Genomic DNA, 24783 nt, shown 5'->3' with positions numbered 1-24783 from the left:
GGAAAAAATTATTCATAGTTTCATCATAGACTGCCATGTATAGTAAATCGACATTTAAGTGATATGCCAAAATCAAATTTCTTGCACAACCATTGACTTGAAACCACTCTAGTCTAATCATGAATATTTATACTAATAATTAGGTGTACATAAATGCACAGGTTTACCAAGTTTTGTATTGGAAAAAAATTATTCATAGTTTCATCATAGACTGCCATGTATAGTGAATGGACATTTCAGTGAAATTGCAAAATCAAATTTCTTGCACACCCATTGTCTTGAAACTACTCTAGTCTAATCATGAACATTAATACCAATAATCAAGTGTACATAAATGCACAGATTTTCCTATTTTTGTATTGGAAAAAAATTATTCACAGTTTCATCATAGACTGCCACACAGTAAATCGACATTTAAGTGATATGCCAAAATCAAATTTCTTGCACAACCATTGACTTGAAACCACTCTAGTCTAATCATGAACATTAGTACCAATAATTGAGTGTACATAGATGCACAGATTTACCTATTTTTGTATTGGAAAAAAATTATTCATAGGGTTTCACCATAGACTGCCATGTATAGTGAATCAACATTTCGGTGAAATTCCAAAATCAAATTTCTTGCACACACATGGACTTGTAACCACTCTAGTCTAATCAAGAACATAAATATCAATAATCAAGCACACATAAATACACAGATTTGCCAAGTTTTGTATTAAAAAAATTATTCATAGTTTCTTCATAGACTACAATGTATAATGGATCCACATTTCACTGAGTGAAATTCCAAAAACAAAGTTATTGTACACAGATGCATGTGTTACCACCCTCTTCTAATCAAGCAAATTATGTTATACAGGGTCATATATACACAAATAGTGCATATTTTTAATTCTGAAAATTTTTTTTTACAGTTTTGTCATAGACTCCCATGTATAGTGGATCAACATTTTATGCGAAATTCCAAAAACAAAGTTATTGTACACAGATGCATATTTTACCACCCTCTTCTAATCAAGCACAATTATGTCAATTATTCAGGGTCCATATATGCACAAATAATGCAAATTTTTAATTCTGAAAATCTTTTGACAGTTTTGTCATAGACTCCCATGTATAGTTTTGTCATAGACTCCCATGTATAGTGAATCAACATTTTGACAGAAATTCCAAAATCAAATATCTTGTTCACATGTGCACTTGTAAACAACCCATGCTAATCAAGTATATCTATATCAGTTATTAAACATCTGTATATGAACAGATATACCTACATGTAGTTTTATACTGGAAAATACGCGTTCATAGTTTTCTTATAGTCGACTACATGTATAGTGAATCAACATTATCGATAAAATCTAAAAATTACATTTTTTGTACAGGCATGCACTTTTTACCTGCCACTTCAAGCAAGTACATTTACATGAATAACACACATATGATTGAGATTTTTTTGGACAACGCCTTATATCGGCCACATTTTGCCTTCCTTTCGGGACGGCGACTTAAAAAGTATAGCAAGTCAGAAGGGGGTCTTTAACACATTGCGGGTTTTTTGGGGGGTATTGAGTAACAGGGGAGGGTCACTTATTTTCATGCACGGATAAGGGGAGGGTCACTAATTTTTGTGCATGAACTTTTGAAGGGTCACTATTTTTTACGCAGCGGTTTTTCGAAAAACACCGGCCCACCCCCCCCTGTAATTTATGTCCAGTCCCTGAATAGCCTGAAAGGCATGGTGAACCTTAGGGCGCCATCATCATTTATGGCCAGGAGTCGGAAGCATTGGAGGGACACTCAAAAATGACGAGTAGTATGGGTACCCAAAAATTATAAACGATCAAAGAAGTCACTCAAAAAATGGCAACATTTGATCGAGTATCCAAAACGTATAATATTCAAAGGTCTCTCACGAGGGGGCATTCCTCCTAACCTCCCTCATGTATTGACCTCATAATGTATTCACTATTTTATAGCTGCCTGATAATGCATTTCTATTAAGTTTGTGGCTGTATCTGTTTCAAAGTGTCCCTGTATTTTCTTTCAGTGTCACGCTTGTCTTGTTGCATCTTGTTGCTGAAGGACACTAGGAGAATTTAATTGATATGGAATAAGTGTATGTTTGATGCACAGCTTTGACGTTGCGACCGAGCTTGTGAAGGTAAATGTTATTTGGTTTTCTAGATTTCACAAAGTAAGGAAAACTTTCCCATAGCCTTCCCAGTTTGGTCACTGCTTCGAAGCTGCTTGCTTATCAAACATAAGTGAGAGATATTTTCATGTTTTTAAACACTAAATTTACCTTTTCGAAAAGCCTGACATCATGATCACTTCTCGGTCGTTTTACCGGAAACCAACATATCTTTCTTTCACGACTTTTGACTTTGTTATGTGTTGCGGTAATTTGCTGTGCTGTACTGATCAGCTGTACTATATTTGTCTTACACAATAAGCATGTAAGGGACTGGTCAGTTTCTTCGTAAGGGGGTGGATTATTTTTACCGACGTCAAAAAGTGGCTGACTCCCCTATTCCAAATTTCGAAAACAGGGTGACCCCCCGCACGTGAGACCAAGGTAAAACAATTTTTTGGAGTATATTTTAAACATTCAGTCATTCTGTGTTTTATGAAATGTCAGTTTTGACATGTCGATTTTAAAATATGAATTTCAAAGTACAAATTTTAAAGTTTGAATACAGTATATTCAATGAGCTGTAAATGTTTTCCACACTTTCTATGCATAACCAGATGTCCTGAACGGTTGTACATAATGGATGTCAATCATTTATATGAAAGAGAGGAAAGCAGTAAATCAAAAACTTTGATGGGTGTTAAGAGTTGCCAGCCAGCCAATTATATATGCTTAGAAGCCATGGAGAGCTATTTTATAAGTTGCAGCCAAATCTGATGTGCGCAGTGTCTTAGAAAACCTTTTCTTTTCACATGGAAACAATGAAAGCACAGTTAATAATGACAAAACGGCCTTTTGTTTACTATTATTTTAGTCATGAAAACACGCCTTTTTACAGAAAAACTGTGACACAAAAGAAAATAGTTGTATCAATGAGAACGAAGAATATTTTGTTATTTCTCTTTCTAAAGTATGTCACTGTATCAAATATATTGTAAAATATTAGTGCATGTTGCTCTCTTATAGTGAATTGTCATAGAGAAAAACAGAAAAGGACCAGAAATTTGTCATGCTTTACATATGAACTGCAGATTTCCATTAGTACACTTTGCTGAACAGACTTTCAATTTGCAAACATCAAGATATCTCTGACATATATCTCTGTAGATGTCTGATTATTAAAATAATGCGCCCAAAGGGCGCGCCGAAAAATGTACCTGAATGAAGAAATTCGTGGCTGGCACGATGCATTTTAGCCAAGTATGAAAAAAGTATGAAAAAAATTCAAAAACACACTGAACCCCCTATTTGGGTATTTCAAAAACATGGTGACCCCCCATCACCGAAGTCAAAAACACCCTGAGGGTGATCCCCCCCCATAAATCCACCGGTCCCCCAGACAGACAGACAGACAGACAGACAGACAGACAGACATTGCATTAATTGAACCTTAGAAATTGCTCCTGAACACCGATATGCATTCTGTTCTTCGTTTCTTCCCAGTTGATGGCATATCGGACAATTATATTCCATGTAAACAATACCTTTACGTAACTACAGTGTGTTGACTGTAATTTTGAAAAACCTAGGCAGAACTCTTTGGATATACTGAGAGACGGTAAGGCTAATTATTTTCTACGCAACTGATGTAAGCACCGACTTTCAGATTAACCATATTGATAAATGGAAGTTGTGTGACCGTGTCGCCTTGCAGTGTTGTTCTTTGGTGAAGTCGAAAAAATAATGAGTTTTAAGAAGCATGTGACGTTTTCAATATCTTCGACAATCACGTAGTTGTAACGTGCACAGTCCATTTACCACTTCTCATAGCTTGTTTTCCCTAATTTATTGTTATCCTTGAATTATTCTATTTTGCGATCGATTTTCACCACGTCTTATTGTGAATTATGCATACACTAGAAGTGGCAAAGTTCCCAAGAAATTTTCGAGTTTACATTTATAAGGAGTATTGACGTTTTCTCCATTCGTAGTCAAATCTTGGTTATAGACATTGTCTGTTTCTATTTATATCTCCGACGACCACCACAAGTAATTGTCGTCTGTCTTTGTACAAACGAACTCCATCAAGGACATTCAAATAGTGGTTTCATGTGTTACGTGACATTCTATTCATGTGTTTTCAATAGACATAGTCTGACAGGTATAATTCTATGTTAAGGAGTTACCTAAAGACACAAGTTACTCGCACCTAATTTGACAAAATTGCCTCCTTGACACAAAAATATCGCCTCTATACGATTTTAACGTAGTTCTATCCTTAAAACGTCGACAGAAGTTATACGTATGGTTCGGTGTACACAGACAGTAAAGAGATACTGTAAAATTTTAAGGATATCGGAACCAGACTGCGAAGAACTACATAGCTGTATGTCTGTTGTCTGTGTTCGCGTGACCGCAAAATCACAGAAATATATACTCCTCTTCATATTTACCAGTCCCAAAATGTCCTTGCCACGTGATGAAAAAGCTGTTAATTACGCTTCCATTCTTTGATATGTTTCATGTATTTGAGTTTGTAATATCACTGTCTCTATACACTGGAACATTTTCTTCCTGTGAAGTTTATGTGTCTCAGGAACAGATATTCGAACTCTAAAACTTGTAAAACACTTGTCTGGTGTAACACTTATTTGAACACATTTGGAAACTTCTCGAGTACATAATTTCAGCTGCTTATTTTAGATAATCGAAAATTTAAATTTTTCTAACAGAGTTTAGACAAGCATGGCGGCAAGTTTTATTTTCAATTTCGATAAAATGGATAATTTTTAAGTAGTACCCCATTTTGCACGGTGACCCTTATTTCTATTCTTAAGGTAGTTTGCGCCTCGAAAGTGAAAGACTTAAACTTTTGCTCAAACTTTCCCAAAGAAATCTTTCAACCATTCTCTTTCAAATGATAAAAATCGGGGTACTAGAGAAACAAATAATACAAGATTTACCGATATTTGAAATTCAAAATGGCCTCCATCCCTGTGTTATACAAATTTTCGAATTTCGGAAAACTAAGCCGGTGAAGAGTTTTCTTACACCAAGACCTTTAAAATGATTCCCAACAAATTGTATATCAGAAAATAATTGTAAAAGTTTGAGAGTCCGAATATCTGTCCCCGAGGGGATGGTTCAAAGTGTTTTTTACACTTTGTGCGGGAGGTCCAAATGGTGTCCAATGTGGCCACCATATCCGTCCCTGTATGTGTGTCTGTCCGTAGACGAATTTTGTTCCATTCATAATTTAGAAAGCATCAGTCATACAATTTGGCACTTAGCACCATCACGAGAAGATCTGTATCTGTTTTAAATGTTCACATCACAAATTTAATCTTCGATCACTTTCAGTAATAATTTTTCCGTGGCCATACATCTGCAAAGAACAAGCTAAAATGGATCCAGATTTATATCATGGAGGGAACGTACAACTCTTACTTTGTCTTTTAGACTCGAGAGCCGATGAATGATGGAAGAAGCCAATCTACCTCCAGACGGTGGATGGGGATGGATGATCGTACTCAGTGGTTTCATCGTAGCAACCTTGAACTCAGGAACCCTTCTAGCAACAGGTGTTCTGGTGGAACACCTTGCACTATATTTTGAGGCTGATATGGCACAGGTGTCGACGATCTTCTCTCTGGGGGTCAGTTTATGGTGCTTTCTGGGTAGGACACTTTAAATTGTGTACATTGGACATGCAATTTATCTTTTCTGAGGGGCTTTGCTGATAATGCGTTTATGAAAATGAGGGAAAGTGGCCCAAATCATGATAGCCTATGTCCATTGCTGCACCATTCCAGGCTATCATTCAAGAAGACCTGTATAGAGGCAACAGAATTGAGGGCGCTTGAAAATTTGAAGCTCGTTCAAAGGAAGATATTTGAAGAACTGAAAACAAACAACATTGAGAGTGGCGGAGAATTGAAATAAAATGTCTGTCGTAACCGAACGTAGAATCTAACTCGATTAGGTACAGTAACTGCGTAGTGTTGGTTTATATTCCATGGCATTCTCTTGCAATAACATAGTATTCATGTCATAAAATTCTAATGGAAATTATTGTGTTTTCGGGGAGGGGGGGGAATATACTCCGCATTTACATTGTCTTGCCACAGACGCATTGGCATAGAAAACGTCATTATGGACAAATAAAATCCTGGTAAAACGTTTTAAATTTTGACAAGCATGTTCGTAATCGGCGTTTACAAAGGAGCTGTTCTAACTCGTACCACATTGTAGAAAGTCTAATATAAATCTGCAGACTAAGATTCTTGAGTCCCAAAAACCAACTCACTGCACAGTCTGAAGAAGGGAAGGGGCATGCATCTGGCTACCACCTGCAGCCACAGAGGTATAAAAACTTCCTCAATAATCTTGCCAATATTCAAACTAGGTCAGTTTGCATTTAATTCCACTGTTTCCTTACAAGATCTGCATCACATGCCAGGCTGATTTTGGAACAAATCTGAATGTAAAAATAGCTTGCGATCACTATCAAATGGATGGATATGAGAACTGATTGTATAATATGGGGAGCTCATAGCTGTTTCCGTCCTGGATGAGTTAACATGTTATACAAATTTTCCTCTTGCTGGAAGGCAGTAAATGTGAACTAACCCATGAGTAACATAGGCAGGTACGTAGGAAGTATGAAGCAGAAACAAATTCACAAACACTTACCGACATCTTGGATTTCAAATTTCAATTCAAAATTTCCGACATCCCTGTATTGACGTTATGTACGATAAACAACTTTTCAATTTTCAAAAAGGTGAAAACTTTATAATCCAGAGATTCAAAAGAAACTCACACAAGCGGTAGACTAGAAAAGTACAGTTGATTTGAATGTTCAAATATGTGTCTACAAGGTGCATTTCACATTATTCAGAAAAAAAAATACCAGAAAAAAGGTATACTAACATCTCTGGCCAAATCTTATGTAACTAAACCGGCATTGTTGACAAGCTTACGTTTTTCGTCTTTGTGTGTTTTGATTTTCGACAGCACCTCTCGGTGGATTTCTGGATAGGTACGGAACTCGAAAGATAGTTTTAATCGGAGCTCTGCTGTCTACGCTTGGTCTTTTTATCAGCTCATTCGCCACCAGCGTGTACTTCCTGTGGTTTTCGTATGGAATCATAGTTGGTATGTACCTATTCTCATGTTTACAGATATTGGAGACAGTAGATGCGATAACGAATATTACAAAGTCCCCCTTCCCCTCGGCGGAAATGTTCAATTCGCCAAACGATGCGCACAGGAGCACTGCGCGAAAATTTCTGAATCAGTAAGGTACTCTACCTTATCATGTACAAAAATTCGACAGCAAGAGTACAAGTTCAGTAAGCACATAAATATAGACCGAGACTAGTTATCCAAGCAGGGGTAAGGTTGATTTGCGGTTGGTACCGAGTCCTGTACAGGACCATATCTGTATGAGCTACCCGACTGAGTCCGTGTATCGCAAATGGTTTACAATAAACACAATTGCAACTAATTTGGGATAATTGGATATTTACATTTTTCAAATTTCTCAAAAATGTTGGGTGCCCTATGGTTGAATGTTGCGATATTACAAAGTACTTATAAAAACAAGTGTGTGACTTAAAAAGAAAAGCAGATGAGCTTACATTTACAGATTAAATCGACATTACTTCACCATCCAATTATCCCGAATTAGTTCCAATCGTGTTGATATAATTTTTATGTGTGATTTGTATGTTCATCGTAATTTTTTCCGTCAGTGGTATGTTTACGTGTAATTTTATGTATCTTACTATGTTTTTGCGTAACCTGTAATTTGGAATTTACTCCTTTTGGTATCCGAATAAATAAATAAATAAATAAATAAATAAATAAATACATGGATAGCTAGATAAATAAATAAATATATAAATATATGGTTTTCAATGTTTATTTTGGGCCACGCTTACCAATCAAGGAGGTAAAACACGAAGCAAACAAATACTTCTCGGTCGACGAAAATTCAGAAGCAATGCCATAAATTCCAAGACGTTGATATAAAAGTATGCCGCAGGGAGAGGGGATTAATAGAATCTGGGATCAGATTTCTCACTCGCCTTGGAGATAATTTGTATCATACTCGCCTACGGGTCGTATGAGACAAAATATCCCAAACGAGTGTGAGATTCTTTTTCTCACATGACCACAAAATGCATTAAATTCACACATGACAAGTACGATATTATCCAAAATCGTGACAGCGCTGCCGTCTGCCTCTGTACTCTGACCTGCTTACTTTGTAGTTCCGGTCTGTATGTTACTCATCGTGCCATTAGATAATATTTTGCGTGTGGAATGAAAAGCTGTTTTTCATCCAATCAGAGCTCGTGTAATATTTACTGCAGAGTGTGGGACGATTTCTGAGAGTGTGAGATCGATTTTTTCCACACCGCCAATTCCACAAACCCAGTGGCCAGGAATGTGAGAATGTTGCATCCACTGCGTTCCTAAAATATATCACACATGTTAACAAGAATTTATTTGAACACGTGGCAAATTCCACTTTACCTTTTTAATTTGTAATTGATATTGTGTAGAATATGAACGAGCTGAAGTCAATGTTTTAGGAGTATCAAAAGAAAATATCTCAAATAATGTGGAATATTTGCTCACTAAAATGTATTGATGATTTTTAATTTGTGTTTCTCTAGGTTCTGGCCATGGCCTGTCTTTTACACCATTATTCGGTATGATCGGCCAATACTTCAAAAAACGTCTCGGATTGGCTTCTTCGCTGTCGCTTGCTGGCATCGGCTTCGGATTCATCGTCTTTTCACCTTTGAATCAGATGTTCCTTGATAAATACGGATGGAGGGGATCGATGCTTCTGTTGTCGGCATTGAATGCAAACATGTTCCTTTGTGCGGCTATGGTTAGACCAGTGAACTTCACAGCTAATAAAGCCAATTATAGGACGGCTAAAGTCAAGCGTGAACGACTTGGGGGATTGCTACCTCTGAAGCGTTGCCTTGCAGATAAGAATAGTGGTACATTGATCAATAGACTAGGCTGTGGATTTATCTGTGAAACGGGGAATTTTGCCTTGCTTCTTGTAGCAGAGACTCTCAGCTCTTTGAGCTATTCGTCCGCTCCCTTGTTCATCGTTCCATGCGCCATCGGTAGAGGCGTTTCGAAAATATCAGCCTCTCTTCTAGTTTCTCTGGCCGGAATAAACTCTTTATTCGGTAGATTTCTGATAGGTTTCATCTTAGACACAAAATGCATCAAACCAGTTCGTGAGTTCATACCGATGATAGCTGCATGGTCGATTGGAATCTCACTTATTCTCTTTGCATTTTCCTATCACTACGTTCCCATGGCCATTCTCTGTTCTGTTTTCGGAATGGCGCAAGGAATTTATTATCCATGTTTGTATATGCTCACAAAGACTATAAGTGGACCACACTACACGATGGCTCTCGGGATTTTCATCTTCGCAACCGGAATCGGAAGTGCTAGTGGTCCGCCCTTTGGTGGTAAGTTACACCGAAAGAATCAGTCATGAACGGACTGGCGAAGACGTCTAAATTTGAAAAGACTGTCACAGAGCGTCCGTACACGACTGATTCTCTCTGTCTAGTGGTGCGTGTGATTCTACCGATATAAATGTATTACTTGTAGCATGTCTAGACCCTAGGCCTCTTACAGCATAACAGCCTTCGCCGAAAATACTATAATGTAAAAGATATAAGATTACACAGGAAACTAGCATTGCATGAGACGATGAATAAACGGGTCTATAATCAGCAGATTCATCGTATGCAAACATAGTCGGCCATTTTTTATGAATGCGAGATACTACTTATATTATATGACATGTCGAAACATACTGAATGAACGGGTGACCAGGAATATATTCGACCCCAGTTTTAGACACGATCAATGAAACCATGGCGAAAATGAATTGATGGTAGTATTGCATGCATGTTGATGCATTGCATGCATGCATCCATACACACACATACATACATACATACATACATACATACATACATACATACATAGATACATAGATACATAGATACATACATACATACATACATACATACATACATACATACATACATACATACATACATACATACATACGCTTATATGCTGATACGATTGTGCACATCCGAACTGAGCGTGCGTACGCCGAGTTGTTTAAAAAATTCACTTTTTTCACAGGTCGTCTGTACGATACAACTAACAGTTTCAACGTCTCTTTTCTTGTGATTGGATCAACAAATGTGTTAAGTGGTCTTTTGTATCTGACAATAGCAACTAGACTACGGAAACGAATGGCAACAACTCAAGATACGTACGCGGATGACACGAATGTTCTCGAACGGTACCTTGTGGAGCTCCGGGTATCATCGGTTTAAGGTTTCAGTCTCGAACTGTTTACATGTGGACAGTCTGTAAAAAAGCTATGACAGAAATAATAAAATCAAAGACATAAAAGGTGCCTCCTTGTATGTGAGTTAATGATGTGTAAAAGTTTCTACCTACACGTGCACGAACCATAATGCAAAAATGACGGACTCCAATTGCTACGTGAATGCTGCAAAAGGTAGGATCTTTACCATGACAACAAGACTTACTCTTTGTCTTGGAACTTTTACCGTCATCCGTAAAATGACGGCCCGTTCACATATCAACATACACAGTCAAAGTCATGGTGACACGGTAAAAGATACAAAGGCCTGGTTGCAGACGCACAGACCCTGGGCAATTTTATGATACTGACAAAGCCAATATGTGGGCCAAAATCGTTTCTCTCGATCCGCATTTTCAATTTCCCACTGATAGCACGACCCCTACGGGCTGCGCTAACACCAATTCGTTTGCCTCTCCTTTACAATGTTGATCGCGGGCGAGGGTTGCATAGAATATAGTGTGTCTAGGCGGCAAAGAGACAAATTGGCAGCAATTTTTAGTGTGGTAGGCAAAGTTTATACAGAGGAATGCCCTTGAACTGAATAAGAGACTCTGGAAGCAATTTCATACACACCTTTTTTGTTTTTACGACAATTTTTTTGGCATGCGATTATAAACAATGAAAGCCATACAGACACACGGCATGGTGGCAAAGTAGGAATAACGCACATACAGGCAAGGGTTACTCTATGATTTGTCATGAGTTTCATCACGATACTTCTACCTATTTACAATATTCAGGGCAAAGACGTGGTCCACGACAGTCCAAGCAGACTGGGCTTCTCACAAATGTCAGTTGGTCAACATGACCCTGTCTAAGTGCGGTGTGGCAAAATGCATCTCTGTCCAAAAAGTGTATAATATAATATCATTTCCAAATCTGCATATTGTGATGAACTTTGTATGTGTTTACAATAAGTAAAGATGAGTCGGAAACAGCTTACTACAGGAAGGTCGCTATCATCTAAATGTAAGTGTTGTCAACTGGATAAAACGATCTATCAAAATATGGCGTAGAGGTTCGGGCAAAGGTTAACGTCAGGTCACTGCTAGTGCTTTACACCGCTGTCATAGACCCAAAGGAAGATAATCAATACATCACTCAGAGAAACACAAACAGTTTCTTCAACGTCGGGTAAGTAAGCAGGTGAAGTTAATCAAATTCTTACGGGAAGAGGTACATTTACCAGTACACAAACTGCTAATACGCCTTCGGCAATCATCAAGGGATTATATATGAAGAGACATACAGTATAGCGTAGGGGGAACCTTAGGCCTTGAAGTCAGAGTCTTTGTCAGTCGTTATACCTGAACTCAAAATTTAAAATACAGAACAGTATAGAATGATGATCTCAGTAATATCAGTAAAGTATAACTAAATTAGCTTATTATATCCGATATATTATGGCCCATGTACCTAAAAGATTCACAATCCTTGATCGCATATTCCGCCGTGGATGACAGCTGAAGAGACCGCTGAATCTCCCATTAACAGTTCGCTTACATCGTAGAGGTAGTTACCTGCATGTTTCAGTGCATCACTGCCCACTTTGAAGCTCCTTCAATGTCAGTGTTTTCTTCTCTCGATTGTGGCTCCAATTCCCCCAATATAGCTAGAAATTTATTTTTATCCGAAAATCCCCCACCCCTATCCGGATATCACATTGTTGTCCCCTAAAATATGTGCGAATAACTAATGACGTAAGTGAATGGTGACCATGTACACAATGTGATGACGTAACTCACCCGATGGGAATATTTGTACGCTCATCATTGTCTTTCACAGTATCATGAGTATTGTTGTGGTCAATGAACCATAAACATAATAGAACTTGACAGAAATTACAAGGGGGGATCGGTTATATCTGGTGGTGGATCACCATTTTTACGTAATAATTTTGAAGGGTCATGAAATTTCACTCATGCTTTTGGAACAGAGTCCCCGTTTTTTGCGCAACTATCAAAAGGCGAGATATAGCCGAGATAGTGCTTCAAACCAAACTTAACTATTTCCCCCTACAAAACAAGCCATATCTCTACATTTATATATGTTTGACAATTGATGCAAATGTACTTTGCTTGAAGTGGGAGGGAATGGTGCATGTGTATTCAAGAAATATGACTTTTAGGACTTCATCGAAAAGTTGATTCATTATGAATAGCAGTCTATGACAAAAACTATGAACAATGTTTTATTTTGACAAAACTATGAACTGTGAACTATTAACAATGTCTTTTTCCAATACAAAACTAGCAATATCTGTGCACTTATAGATATTTCACAATTTATATAAATGTAATTTACTATAATAGGGTGGTTACAAATGCTTATGTGTAAAAGATATTTGATTTTGGAATTTCACCGAGAATGTTGATCCACTATACATGGCAGTCTATGAGAAAAGTATGAACATTTTTTCCTACTATAAAACTAGCAACATCATTGCATTTAAATACGTTTGATTATAAATGTACTTAATTGGAATAGGATGTTTGAAAGTGCAGCTGTGATCAACAAATATGATATTGGAATTTCATCCAAAATATCAATTCCCTTCTCATGGTAATCAAAGGGTAAACCATTAAACACCTTCCCTCAAAACGTGCTATATGTGTCTATGTTGTGAAACACTGACTTTTAGGCTGTAATGAGTTTCTTGACAATGGTAGTGCTCTCTGTATAATAACAGGCAAAACTATTAATTAAGGTAAATATTAGAGCTATTGTCCCTTTTGATTTTGAATAGCCAATTGTACTAGTCGATAGAATTATTCATCGCGAAATGTGGTCTCTTTTTCATTCAATTAATTTAAAACCTTGCATAGTTATGATTATTTGTAAAGGACCTGGTTAAAAAATATTCTTTGAAAGTTCATAGGTTAGATGCGAAATCACATGTCAATTAAGATATTATTGATATTGACTGTGCATGCAGGGAGGGTAACGTTTTGCACATGAAAATTGAGAAGGTAACTTTTCATATTGCAAACGCTTTTGAAAGGTCACCATTTTTCATGCAGCGTCATTTTGAAAATACACCGCCCCCCTGTAATTTCTGTTCAGTCCCTTTGGAGCGGGGACACTCTCTAAGAGTGTACCGACTACATCTGCAGTGTCTCACCTCTCGTTTGCATAGTTTCAGGTAAGTGTATCTATCTCTAACTATTAAACCATTAAAACCCTACAATGACGCAATACGGTATAACATAACGGAGTGAATTTGAAACAGCTGTCAAGATCTTATTCGAGGATGTTCCAAATTTAATGAGACTTTGTCCTTGTAAATTGAATCTCATTTGTAGAATGCCGTGACTTTCTACCCGACAATTCGTAACACTAATTGCATATAAGCTGGACCTGCGTGTTTATGGTACATTCCTCCGGACCCCCCCCCCCCCAAGTCTTTTAGTGAATGCAGCCTTAAAGGTAGAGTTGACTGTTGTAGCACTGTAGGCTACTGCAGATCTCTGTTTTCAAATTTCGTTCGATTAGTGTAGGCTATTGGCGATAATTTTATCAAGCTGGACTGTCATTAGCTTCAATTAGGAACAAACGTTACGTACTCAATATCAAAAAGAAAGCTGAAGTAAGTTTATTTACCCCACTAACCATGAAAACCAGTTCTGCTGAAAACGGACGGGGATGTATGTCGATTGTAAACGTTCTCATGTCATGTTGCTCTTTTTATGACCTAGGTAGAGGGTGCACTTAGGGGCTGTTAATGATGATGATGAAGTACTGTAAAACATGTCGTTTTTAGCTGGCATCCTTTTCAGCCTTTAAAGCTAAGTCTGCGCTGCCTCATGTGAGATGCCGTATTTTAAACTTTTCCCTACAGTTACTCTGGTTAGGATGTCAGTTAAAATCCAAAATTAAAAATCCGAAAACGCTAACATAGCACAGAGTCCCTCCATATAAAGCGTTTTCCAAATGTTTTAAGATAACCTTGAAAGGATTGTAAGATGGAGACGCGATGCTACTAACATAAATTCAATTATTATTGTTGCAGCCAATGTCATCAAGAGTTTACCTACGAAGAGTATTCGCAGTAGTTTCACTGAAAACTTCCAGACCTGATATTCATTCTTGTTGTCAATTTTTATTCGATACAATAATAACAAACAAACGAACATGCATTTACTGACCATATTTTGCGTAGTGCAAAGTACCAGACCTGATATATCGTAGCTAATTTTTCATTAAAAAAGTTTAAATTCATAGACAAATGCAATATATACTGAAACACGTGAGTATTTCAGTTCTTATCTGGTCAAAATTATGTAATGGTAACATCACGACCTGTTACTTATGATAGATAGCAATTGTTGTACATAACTGCCTCAGACAACTTGAATTGTCCGTTTGCAAATAATACAATTACTGCCCTTTTCAAACCTAAATGTTGTCGAGTTTATTGCATCCAGAGTAAGATCGTTTCACTGCAAAGTAATGGTGACAGGCTATTATGGTACTGGCCTAGCCCAGCGTACAGTGCTGTGAGTACCCGGCGTTATAAGGCCTTATAACGCCGGGAACACTCGGCACGGTACGCAGGGCTAGGTACTGGCGACGCTTGTTTCAGGTCATTAACACTAGCTGCATCAATTTGTTGATGAGAAAAGGGCAGGGGTCACCACCCTCACACCGAACTGGGTTTGTTCACGATATTTGCACTGATATACATTTATCGAATATGCCTGGAAAACCTGTGTAATTAGTCAAGTTGTACTTCCTTTTCCGGTTATTATCCGCTACCTTCTCATCAATGTTTACTGTCATATAATAACGATATAGGGATGGGGTACCGATTGTTTAGATGCCTTAGAACAATCCCCGTGTAAATCAAAAGTTAAACAACAGCAAATGACATAAGCGCTTTTACTTAAGAAGAAAATGTCCCAGTGGAAACTGAATCAAATAAGTATCCAGTTGTGAGCTTAGCAAAAACAAAAACAGAAGGACGCAGTAAGTGTATGTACACCGTATCAGATAGGACATTCTTACACTGTTTATTCATTAGTCCCCGTGGACGAAGTCCGGGGGACTTATAGATTTGGTCGTGTCCGTGCGTGTGACCATGCGTCAGTGCGTCCGTTCACGCAATTTCTGGGAGATGCTTTTTTTCAAACTTGGTACAAGGATTGGTTCCCATGTCATACACTTGCACGTCGAATTGTTTACGATACGATACAATATGGCTGCATGACGGCCGTTTTGTTTCCTGTATTTGATGTCTACAAGCCAAGATTCAGACAGGTTTCGACCAATGCCTTTCAAACTTGGCATATCCAGCTTGATTGTTTTGTGACACGATCTACTATGGTCGTGAGACGCCCATGTTGTTTCCTGTTTTTGTTGTCTACAGGCAATACTCAGGTTTTGATCAAAGCCTTTCTAACTTTGCACAAGGACAAAGCAATGTAATTACATTTGGAAAGGAATTATATTACCCATATGATCTCATATGCCAGATATCACGATTTGGCGATCATTTGTGGACTTAGGTTTTCTTTAATAAATGTATTTGCTTTAATAAATGCATTTATTGTTCAGCTGAAATCTTGGAGAGCACGAAGCTCTGACTTCTGCGCGAAAATATGTTTCGAGTCGAGGTGGATGTGATGTGTGACAAAGTGGAGAGACTGCCTTGGCCATTTCACAATCTGACCTGACCTCTCAGTACCCTGATAATGTGGTCACGCTGAGTCACCCCTCTGGTAGATTAGTTTCATCTATACTAGGTTCTAATCTGAGAAGCAAAAGGCTAATTAACTAATTTAGTGACAGTAGATTTATAGCAACTTTTATTTTGTTCCTGACCACCATATAGTGGAGTTAATTACGCCACATTCCGGGAGAAACTTACTGCAAAATGCGTTCACTCCACTCATGCGCAAATCCACTATCAATAGAGTTGACCATTATCAACAGAGTTCATCTCTCACAAGCGAGAAGCTGATGTAGGATCGTATTATTGAATCTCAGTCAAAACATTTTACAAAAAGTAATATTAATGCTAACTTGCTAAAATGACTTTATTTTACACAAACACCGACTTAAACCAAGTCAATAGAAGCGCTCTACAATCTATGTTTCAATTCAGTTGTCCGAGGTATCAGTTAAAACAATAGTGACGGCGGTCATGTATATTGACGGCGATCATGCCTCGCCCCTGATAAATTTCGGCTGAATACCTGCGCTACCATGAAGACATTTTACCGCCTATTTAGTTTTTTACTACAAAGGTTGACGAGTAATGGGTTGAATATCAGGGTACAAAAACCAATGTAGAGTTATACAAATGATAAACTCATGGCCCCTATGAAACGGTGTCAACACCGTGACAGGACAATGAAACTACACTGCTTGGCCAAAGCAGACGCAGTCAATGGACTTTGCATGCGTACGCAGTGTCTTGATGAGGCTGTTAGCAAAATCTGTATTTAAATAATACCTGCTGACCTAGTTCCTGCCATTTGAAAGATCATCTGGGACTAGAACACACGGGACTACACAGCATCCCGTCTTATACATCGGTTCAGTCTTCTTCTGCGTGTATCAGAGGTGGGTGAGTTATGGCGATGAGACGATGTCTGAACGCCAACATTTAACTGTGATTTCATAATCCATGAGCTAACCACAAATTGTTTGTTTAGTAAGATTATACTATCACTTAAAGCCATTCCTTGGGTATAAAAGGCAGCTTAACTTCAGTGGGTTCATTGTTTCGAATGACTGACGCATGGAAGCAACGCAAAGCAACTGCTCAAAAAAACTGGCACAAATCTTTTCTACGCATATAAATAGCTCTGTGCTACCATATTTCCTTTCTAGAATACATCGGACATAGCGTTGAGAGAGAAATACTGTCTATTTTACAGTTTCAAGTGAGTTATTGATGAAAAGTTCATTTCTGTACAGGGTCAGTGGTGTCGACGACACAGCCGTTGACCTTTTAAAACTGCTGTCATCACACAAAGTGACGCGCAGGTGCTAATGATCAAACACTTGATGTGTACACCGGATCACCTTCGATATACACAATGTAACAAAATCCTCAAATAAAGAACATTCAATCGATACAGACCTGAAAACGGGCAAATGCATACTGCCGCGGTTTTTTAAATAGTTACGAAAGTTTTTTAAATATTTTTATGAGATTATGCTTATGAAAATGCGCATGAGGTACAAGGTATATGTGTGTACTTAGGCCCAAAAGCCAGTGTACTGTTTACGGCAGTTCTCCTTTTGCGAAATGTTGTGGCCCTGAAAAGGGCCGTTTGGTTTGTGTCAAGACACTACTTACTGCCAATGGTGGTACCAGGTGCCGCCAACCAAGCTGTTCGTGCAAAAAGGTGTTCGTGCGCAGTTTTTCAGCGGGCGGGCAAATTTTAAGACTAATCAGCGGGCGGGGAGAAAAAATCGATATTTACTGTGGGCGGGGAAGAAATTTCATTATTTTCAGTGGGCGGGGAGAAAATTTTGGACAGTGGGTACCTGAACATACGTAGAGGGAGGGGAAAACCGTAGTTGACTGAAGTTGAGGAAGAGGGGAGCAATGTTCCAAGGTATACTGCTAGCTGCTCGCACGGTTTTGTGTTGATTTTGGTTGCCTAGTGGGTATCTAGAGGGCAACGGGGAATTTCAGTAGTGGGGAGAGGGCAGTGGGGAGCTTGAATTGTTGTGGGGAGTGGGGAGTGGGCAGACCATAGATACTGGAGGGCAGTGGGCATCAAAATTCAGTGGGAGGGCACAATTTCCGTGTATGCCAGTGGGAGGGCAGTTACGAACAGCTCTACTTTCCCCTCCAAATTTTAGGTGAAGGTCAAAAACACGTAAAATTGGTATATTAGCCTTCAAAACATGTTTTGTGATGATTTTGCGAAATTGATGAAATTTATCAGTTGGCGGCACCTGGGTACGTGTGCGAGCGATGTGGAGGATTTGGGTACATGGACCGTAGGAGCTGCAACACACAATACGAGATAATTTTCCTCTTTGTGAAAACGGCCCTTTGACCCACATAAGACGTGCCTTGCGTTCAATATATCTGGCATCCATCCAGTCACCTCTCCTGCATACTACAAATTTCCTCTGATGCCAGCGTTCAGGTCACAAGCCCACTGCCCAGTAATTCAGATCTCGATAAATGGTTACAACTCCCCGACCTAAATCCATTTTCTTTTCACAAGTCGTATGCACTGTGAGACGTATCAGGTTTCCCAAAAGTATCATACATTATCTCATGTGCATTCTTTGCGGAAAATGTCGAATTTTAAAATTTGTCACTGAACGTTGATCTACCTGGTGCACGAGACAATCAATTCTAAAACAATAAGCCGAGAATTTTACGATTGGCCTTCCTCCTAGTGAGGCTGTTTGTGACCTTCCTCGTTAGCCACTTCAGTCATTGACATTGCTGTGACGGCACTTTGCCGCCCGTAAGCTTACGCAGTGTGCAAAGCTCATCTTCGTCTTCTATTTTTTGCGCAAAAATCGGCAAAACAGCCGCCTCCGATATTTGATCACTAATATCTAAGTCGAATCCTTGCAAGGGGTACCCTACACGAGCCAACTGTGACTATCTTTTACACGATCATTGGTTTTTGAAACTGGCGGGAAATCTAAAATGATGTTAAAACGTTTGAATTTACATGCCACTTCCGACACTTGTGATAGTGTCATACACTTATTCAGTCTTTAATGGGTTTTATCCAAAAAGAACTCTTAGAAAACAGGGAATATTTTGAGATCAGTTTATTAAACATTTGCAGCAATGGGGCTTTAAACACTATAGGTAGTTATCATGGTTGTATTTACGTGAGTGCTTGAAGAACCAGCTTATTATAGAGTCCACATATTATCGCTGTCACTTTTGATCCTCACCCCAAAGCTTGTGACTACACGTTTCCTTACACTGGTAGACTAAAGTTTCCATTCTAGAGTGTGGGTACAGTTTGTGTACTACCCCGGGAACCAGCCTTAAATAACATTTGCACTCCATCCCAATCAGACACTCAACTTTATAGACAATAGAATAAAAGAATCATAATTTTCTTCACCAAGCTGCAAGTGCAAATTAATCTTATACCCCAGCAATATGAAAAACTCCGCCTTGACCTTTGCACCTACTTTAAAAGTGGTGGGATAAACAGTATGAAAGAAAAGTTTTTGACCAAGAGTGGCAAAAATTACCCAACATATGCAAATTTTACCATGATTTCAATGGATTCTATTTTGCCATCCTAGGAAACCTGTAAACTAAATGTTAAAGCAGTCGGACCATTGATTTTAGGTTAGTTGTTGACTTAAATAGACAAAATAGAGAGAAAAAAATCACTAATGATAAAAACAGGTAATATTGGCATCACATCAATATGGCTAAATGTGTATGGCCTAAAGTATTTAAAAACACAGTAGGACAATGATCAGATTAGCAGTTCCTGAGTTCTTGATTTTGGACAATTTTCACAATTTAGCTTGTCAGCGATATCGTTTTTTATTTCAGCCAGCTGCAGACACTTTGTGCAAGTAGGGGGCATGTTGCCATAAAGCGTATCTGGGTTTGAATAATTCAGTATATGGGTGGCTGCTTGTTGCTTCATGGGATTCAGAATGAATAAAGTTAATACTAATATCTTTAGAGGTTATTACCCAATATCGCCTGTTCCTGTGTCGTATCAGCATGAGTGTCATTTGTGCTGCGTCAGACCATAGGGGATTCAATCTCCGATGATGACGATGATGATGATTAAATATTTAAAAATGAAGATAAATAAACATATATTTGGACTCAGTAAATTTGTTGTTATTGTGTTGTTATTGTTGTTGTCGTTGTTGATACTATTTGCAGAAAAGAACAAAGTATGCGCTGCAAATTTCAACACAGCCTAACTATACATGTGCGTCGCAAATTCAATACAGCCTAACTATACATGTGCGTTGCAAATTCAATACAGCCTAACTATACATGTGCGTTGCTGCCTAACTATACATGTGCGTTGCAAATTCAATACAGCCTAACTATACATGTGCGTTGCTGCCTAACTATACATGTGCGTTGCAAATTCAATACAGCCTAACATTACCCAAGGGGTGTCACTTCATTGCCACACACTTTTTTTCGATCGCCAAAAATGCACCTAGCATGCATCGAAATCGGTAAAATTCGACGTAGGGTCAAAGCACATTAGTCCGTCTCAATAATACTCCAACATTTTACCTCTTACCGATGAAAAGTCGAGAAATCAGCAAGTTTTTCAGCGTATCTGGACGTCTCTTACATTTCAGATTTAAAAGGTGCGGCGGTGTATTGAGTCACGTGGGTGCTTTTCAAATCGAACCAATAGCAGAGCTCGCCAAATGCACCCAGCAAGCATCGAGAGCGGTAAAATTCGATGTAGGGTCAGAGCCCGTACTGAACGAATGGGCCCAGCGTGAAAACCCGGCAGTAACGTAAGTTTCTCATGTCTTTGGAAGACTATGGGTGACACTGTCTGCGTGCGTCTGCATACGAAATTCTGGTAACTTTAACAGTTCCAGTTCACCCGCAGCAAGAGATCGTTCTTTCCAAAGATGTGAGAAACTTACGTTGCCTCCGGGTTTTCACGCTGGTCCATCCATTTGAAAAGCGCCCACGTGACTCAATACACCGCCGCGCCTTTTAAATCTGAAATGTAGAGACGTCCAGATACGCTGAAAACTTGCTGATTTCTCGACTTTTCATCGGTAAGAGGTAAAAATGTTAGAGTATTATTGAGACGGACTAATGTGCTTTGACCCTACGTCGAATTTTACCGATTTCGATGCATGCTAGGTGCATTTTTGGCGATCGAAAAAAAGTGTGTGGCAATGAAGTGACACCCCTTGGGTAATGTTAGGCTGTATTGAATTTGCAACGCACATGTATAGTTAGGCAGCAACGCACATGTATAGTTAGGCTGTATTGAATTTGCAACGCACATGTATAGTTAGGCAGCAACGCACATGTATAGTTAGGCTGTATTGAATTTGCAACGCACATGTATAGTTAGGCTGTATTGAATTTGCGACGCACATGTATAGTTAGGCTGTGTTGAAATTTGCAGCGCATACTTTGTTCTTTTCTGCAAATAGTATCAACAACGACAACAACAATAACAACAACAATAACAACAAATTTACTGAGTCCAAATATATGTTTATTTATCTTCATTTTTAAATATTTAATCATCATCATCGTCATCATCGGAGATTGAATCCCCTATGGTCTGGCGCAGCACAAATGACACGAATGCTGATACGACACAAGGAACAGGCGATATTGGGTAATAACCGATTTATCATATACCCATGCCCATAATTTTAGGGAATATTTACTAATAGAACGAAAAACCTTTAATTTTGAGGCTTTACTTTATTACGCCTTGCGCATAAATATCAGAATGTTTATGTGAACAGCTACATTCATAAAGTATTCGACGAAGATGTCAACATCACGCGCGACATCGTCCATATCTCAATGAAACCCAACAAGAAAGACACCGGGATACAAAAATCGTCATACAGAAGGAACATTTTAAGGTGCAATATGCTATTACAACTGTAACCGATCAAAAACTGCTCAGCTTTAAATCTATCCTGATTTCGATCGTCTCACGGCACGGAGCTCGCGCAGAGAGGGGACGCCATTTTGTTAGTTTACCTGTAGAGTTGCCATGTCAACAGTCGTCGCGCGCATGACATCGCTGTCACGCCACGCGCTCACTACCTGTTCGGTGGAGATCGTGGACAGTGCCGGCGCCGTGCGAACGGCAGAATGTTTGCTAGAACTTGACCAAAAAAATACCATGGGAAAACATTTCAAGACTCAACGTGATATTTCCGTATTTTGCAACCAGAAATACCCGTGTTCCTCGAAGCTCTTCGAGTTTTTACGTCGGCGACATCGCTTCGCAGGCGGGGAGCGGCAGCCATTTTGTTGTTTACGTTGTTTACCAACAAACTGCCAATGTAGTTCGGGAAAACTCTAAAACTGATGACGTTCATCGTGCATATCTCGACGTTTACCGTGAAATATCACGGCTGATATTTTACGTTGAACGTCACTAGGACGTAGCAATATGGGCATGGGTATATGATAAGGAATAATATCATACAGTGGAGCCAAAGTAAACCACTCAATAAAGATATTTTGTCAAGCTGCTGCATGCATGCATGCATACATACATACATACATACATACATGCGTGCATGCATGCGTGCATTCATGCGTACATGCATACATGCATACATAAAATCATTTTTACAGTATATAACTTTCCACAGCAGACCAAACTATAAATATCAGCTTGTCCAACTTGATACTGCTGCTTATAATAATAAAGACAGTAGTTGATTACATTCTAATAAAATAAACATGCGTTGTTTATCAAGATAATGTCATAAGTAAAACAGAGTTGAGACAGGCATGGCGGCAATTTTTTATTTCAAGCTTCGATAAAAAGGATAATTTGTTTTATTAGTACCACATTTTGCTCGGTGACCCTCATTTCTATTCTTAACTTGAAGGGGATGGTTCACAGTTTTTTTGACACCATGGCCGGAGATAACAAATGGTGTGTCCAATGTGGCCGCCATATCCCTCCCTGTATGTATGTCTATCCGCAGATGGACTTTACAGTTAGGCTCAACGGAAAGTAGACGATGAGATTAAATGATACCTTACTCAATTACTAATTTACATCAGACACTTTATTTCTAAAACTACACTAGTACCTCACAATATTGCTTGCGAGCGGCAAGTTCTCGAAGACAAGAATAACAAATACGAGACCTAAATGATTCCTTAACATAACAGTCGCTTGCCAGCTTCTCTGCCGACATGAGTGCCTTATCTCTTTCCACTGGTTTATTGCCGTAATCTTATACCACGATACTAATTACACAGCGACAAAAGACAACTGTAAGTTGGCTGAAGCATGAAGTAACATATGTGCCTCTCAAAGAGATATATAAAAGGCAAATAATGAAACATCTTCATCATTCATGAATCAAACGTTTTGTCTGAAAAGCTCTTGCAAAGATATCTTGAGACAGGCAATAATTATATGGTTTCTCTGGTTTGGCGAGTAAATCTTGTAGAGGATTATACAAATCTGTAATTGACCCTCATCAATTTTGAGCCATTGAATAACAGATAGACAAAGTCTCATTTGATTGGATATAAAAAACACAAAACGCTAAACATCCCAATCAAATGTACTTGGAAGAGTATGCATGAGAATAGTTGCACCACTGTTTGACTGCTAGAAGAGATACACAGAACAGTGGACACATAGACAGTATTTCACATTAATCATCAGTAGCTTAGGTAATTGTAAAGTTGGCAATATGGTACATAGCTAGAGACCCCCATGCGTGATAACATTGCCAAATTAAGTCAGTTTTATCCAAATGTTTTTTGTCCACACTTATCTTCACTCTAGCACAAATTACAGAGTGGCAGTTGATTGTAACATTTTCACCACCATGGTTTGGCAAAATACCCATTGTTATCAATCGTAAGTGTGGACCTGTTTACAAAGAATTAGGGGGGTTAGGTCGAGGCACAATACAAAGAATTAGGGGTAATCTGTTTTAAGGCATTTTAGTGTCAAAGAAAATGAAAATTGGCAAAAGCAGAAGTCATGATTTTAAAGATTGAAAAATCCAATCTACTTGACACTTACTGAGCAGTGTCTCAACAATGTCGGCCGGTCTACCCCGGCGATGACGTTCATTTCAGCAAGAACTACAGTTGTCTTTTTGTCGCTGTGTAATTAGTATCGTGGTATAAGATTACGGCAATAAACCAGTGGAAAGAGATAGGCACTCATGTCGGCAGAGAAGCAGGCAAGCGACTGTTATGTTAAGGAATCATTTAGGTCTCGTATTTGTTATTCTTGTCTTTGAGAACTTGCCGCTCGCAAGCAATATTGTGAGGTACTAGTGTAGTTTTAGAAATAAAGTGTCTGATGTAAATTAGTAATTGAGTAAGGTATCATTTAATCTCATCGTCTACTTTCCGTTGAGCATAACTGTAATTTGGCATTTCAAGCCAGTTTTAGTACTTCATCAAGGAAAGAATGTTGTACCCCTACCCTAGCTTTTACACACCCCATACAGATACACGCAATTCAAAATTGACTCCAGAGAAGTAGTGTATAGT

At 38.6% G+C, this 24783-nt stretch overlaps 1 protein-coding gene across 7 annotated transcripts in view; it reads left to right on the top strand.

Moving 5' to 3' along the window:
• LOC139131749 (monocarboxylate transporter 13-like) overlaps positions 1-10622 on the top strand; it is a 32266-nt gene extending 21644 nt beyond the window's left edge. For 4 of the 7 annotated variants that reach the window (XM_070697963.1, XM_070697965.1, XM_070697966.1 and 1 more), the window contains 6 exons: positions 2054-2167; positions 3641-3755; positions 5597-5814; positions 7154-7294; positions 8824-9648; positions 10343-10622. In XM_070697963.1, the coding sequence (XP_070554064.1) occupies positions 5613-5814; positions 7154-7294; positions 8824-9648; positions 10343-10539 (1365 nt within the window). In that variant the 5' untranslated portion in view covers positions 2054-2167; positions 3641-3755; positions 5597-5612 and the 3' untranslated portion in view covers positions 10540-10622. Of the gene's footprint in view, positions 1-2053; positions 2168-3640; positions 3756-5497; positions 5815-7153; positions 7295-8823; positions 9649-10342 lie in introns of all 7 variants that reach the window. The other 3 variants (XM_070697964.1, XM_070697968.1, XM_070697969.1) reach the window with 3 other exon arrangements.
• The last annotated feature ends 14161 nt before the right edge of the window (positions 10623-24783 follow it).

The sequence above is a fragment of the Ptychodera flava genome, chromosome 4 (genome assembly GCF_041260155.1).
Source record: "Ptychodera flava strain L36383 chromosome 4, AS_Pfla_20210202, whole genome shotgun sequence".
Taxonomy (NCBI): Eukaryota; Metazoa; Hemichordata; class Enteropneusta; family Ptychoderidae; genus Ptychodera; species Ptychodera flava.
The sequence above is the reverse complement of the archived record's forward strand: the minus strand, read 5'-3'. Positions and strand labels throughout refer to the sequence as shown.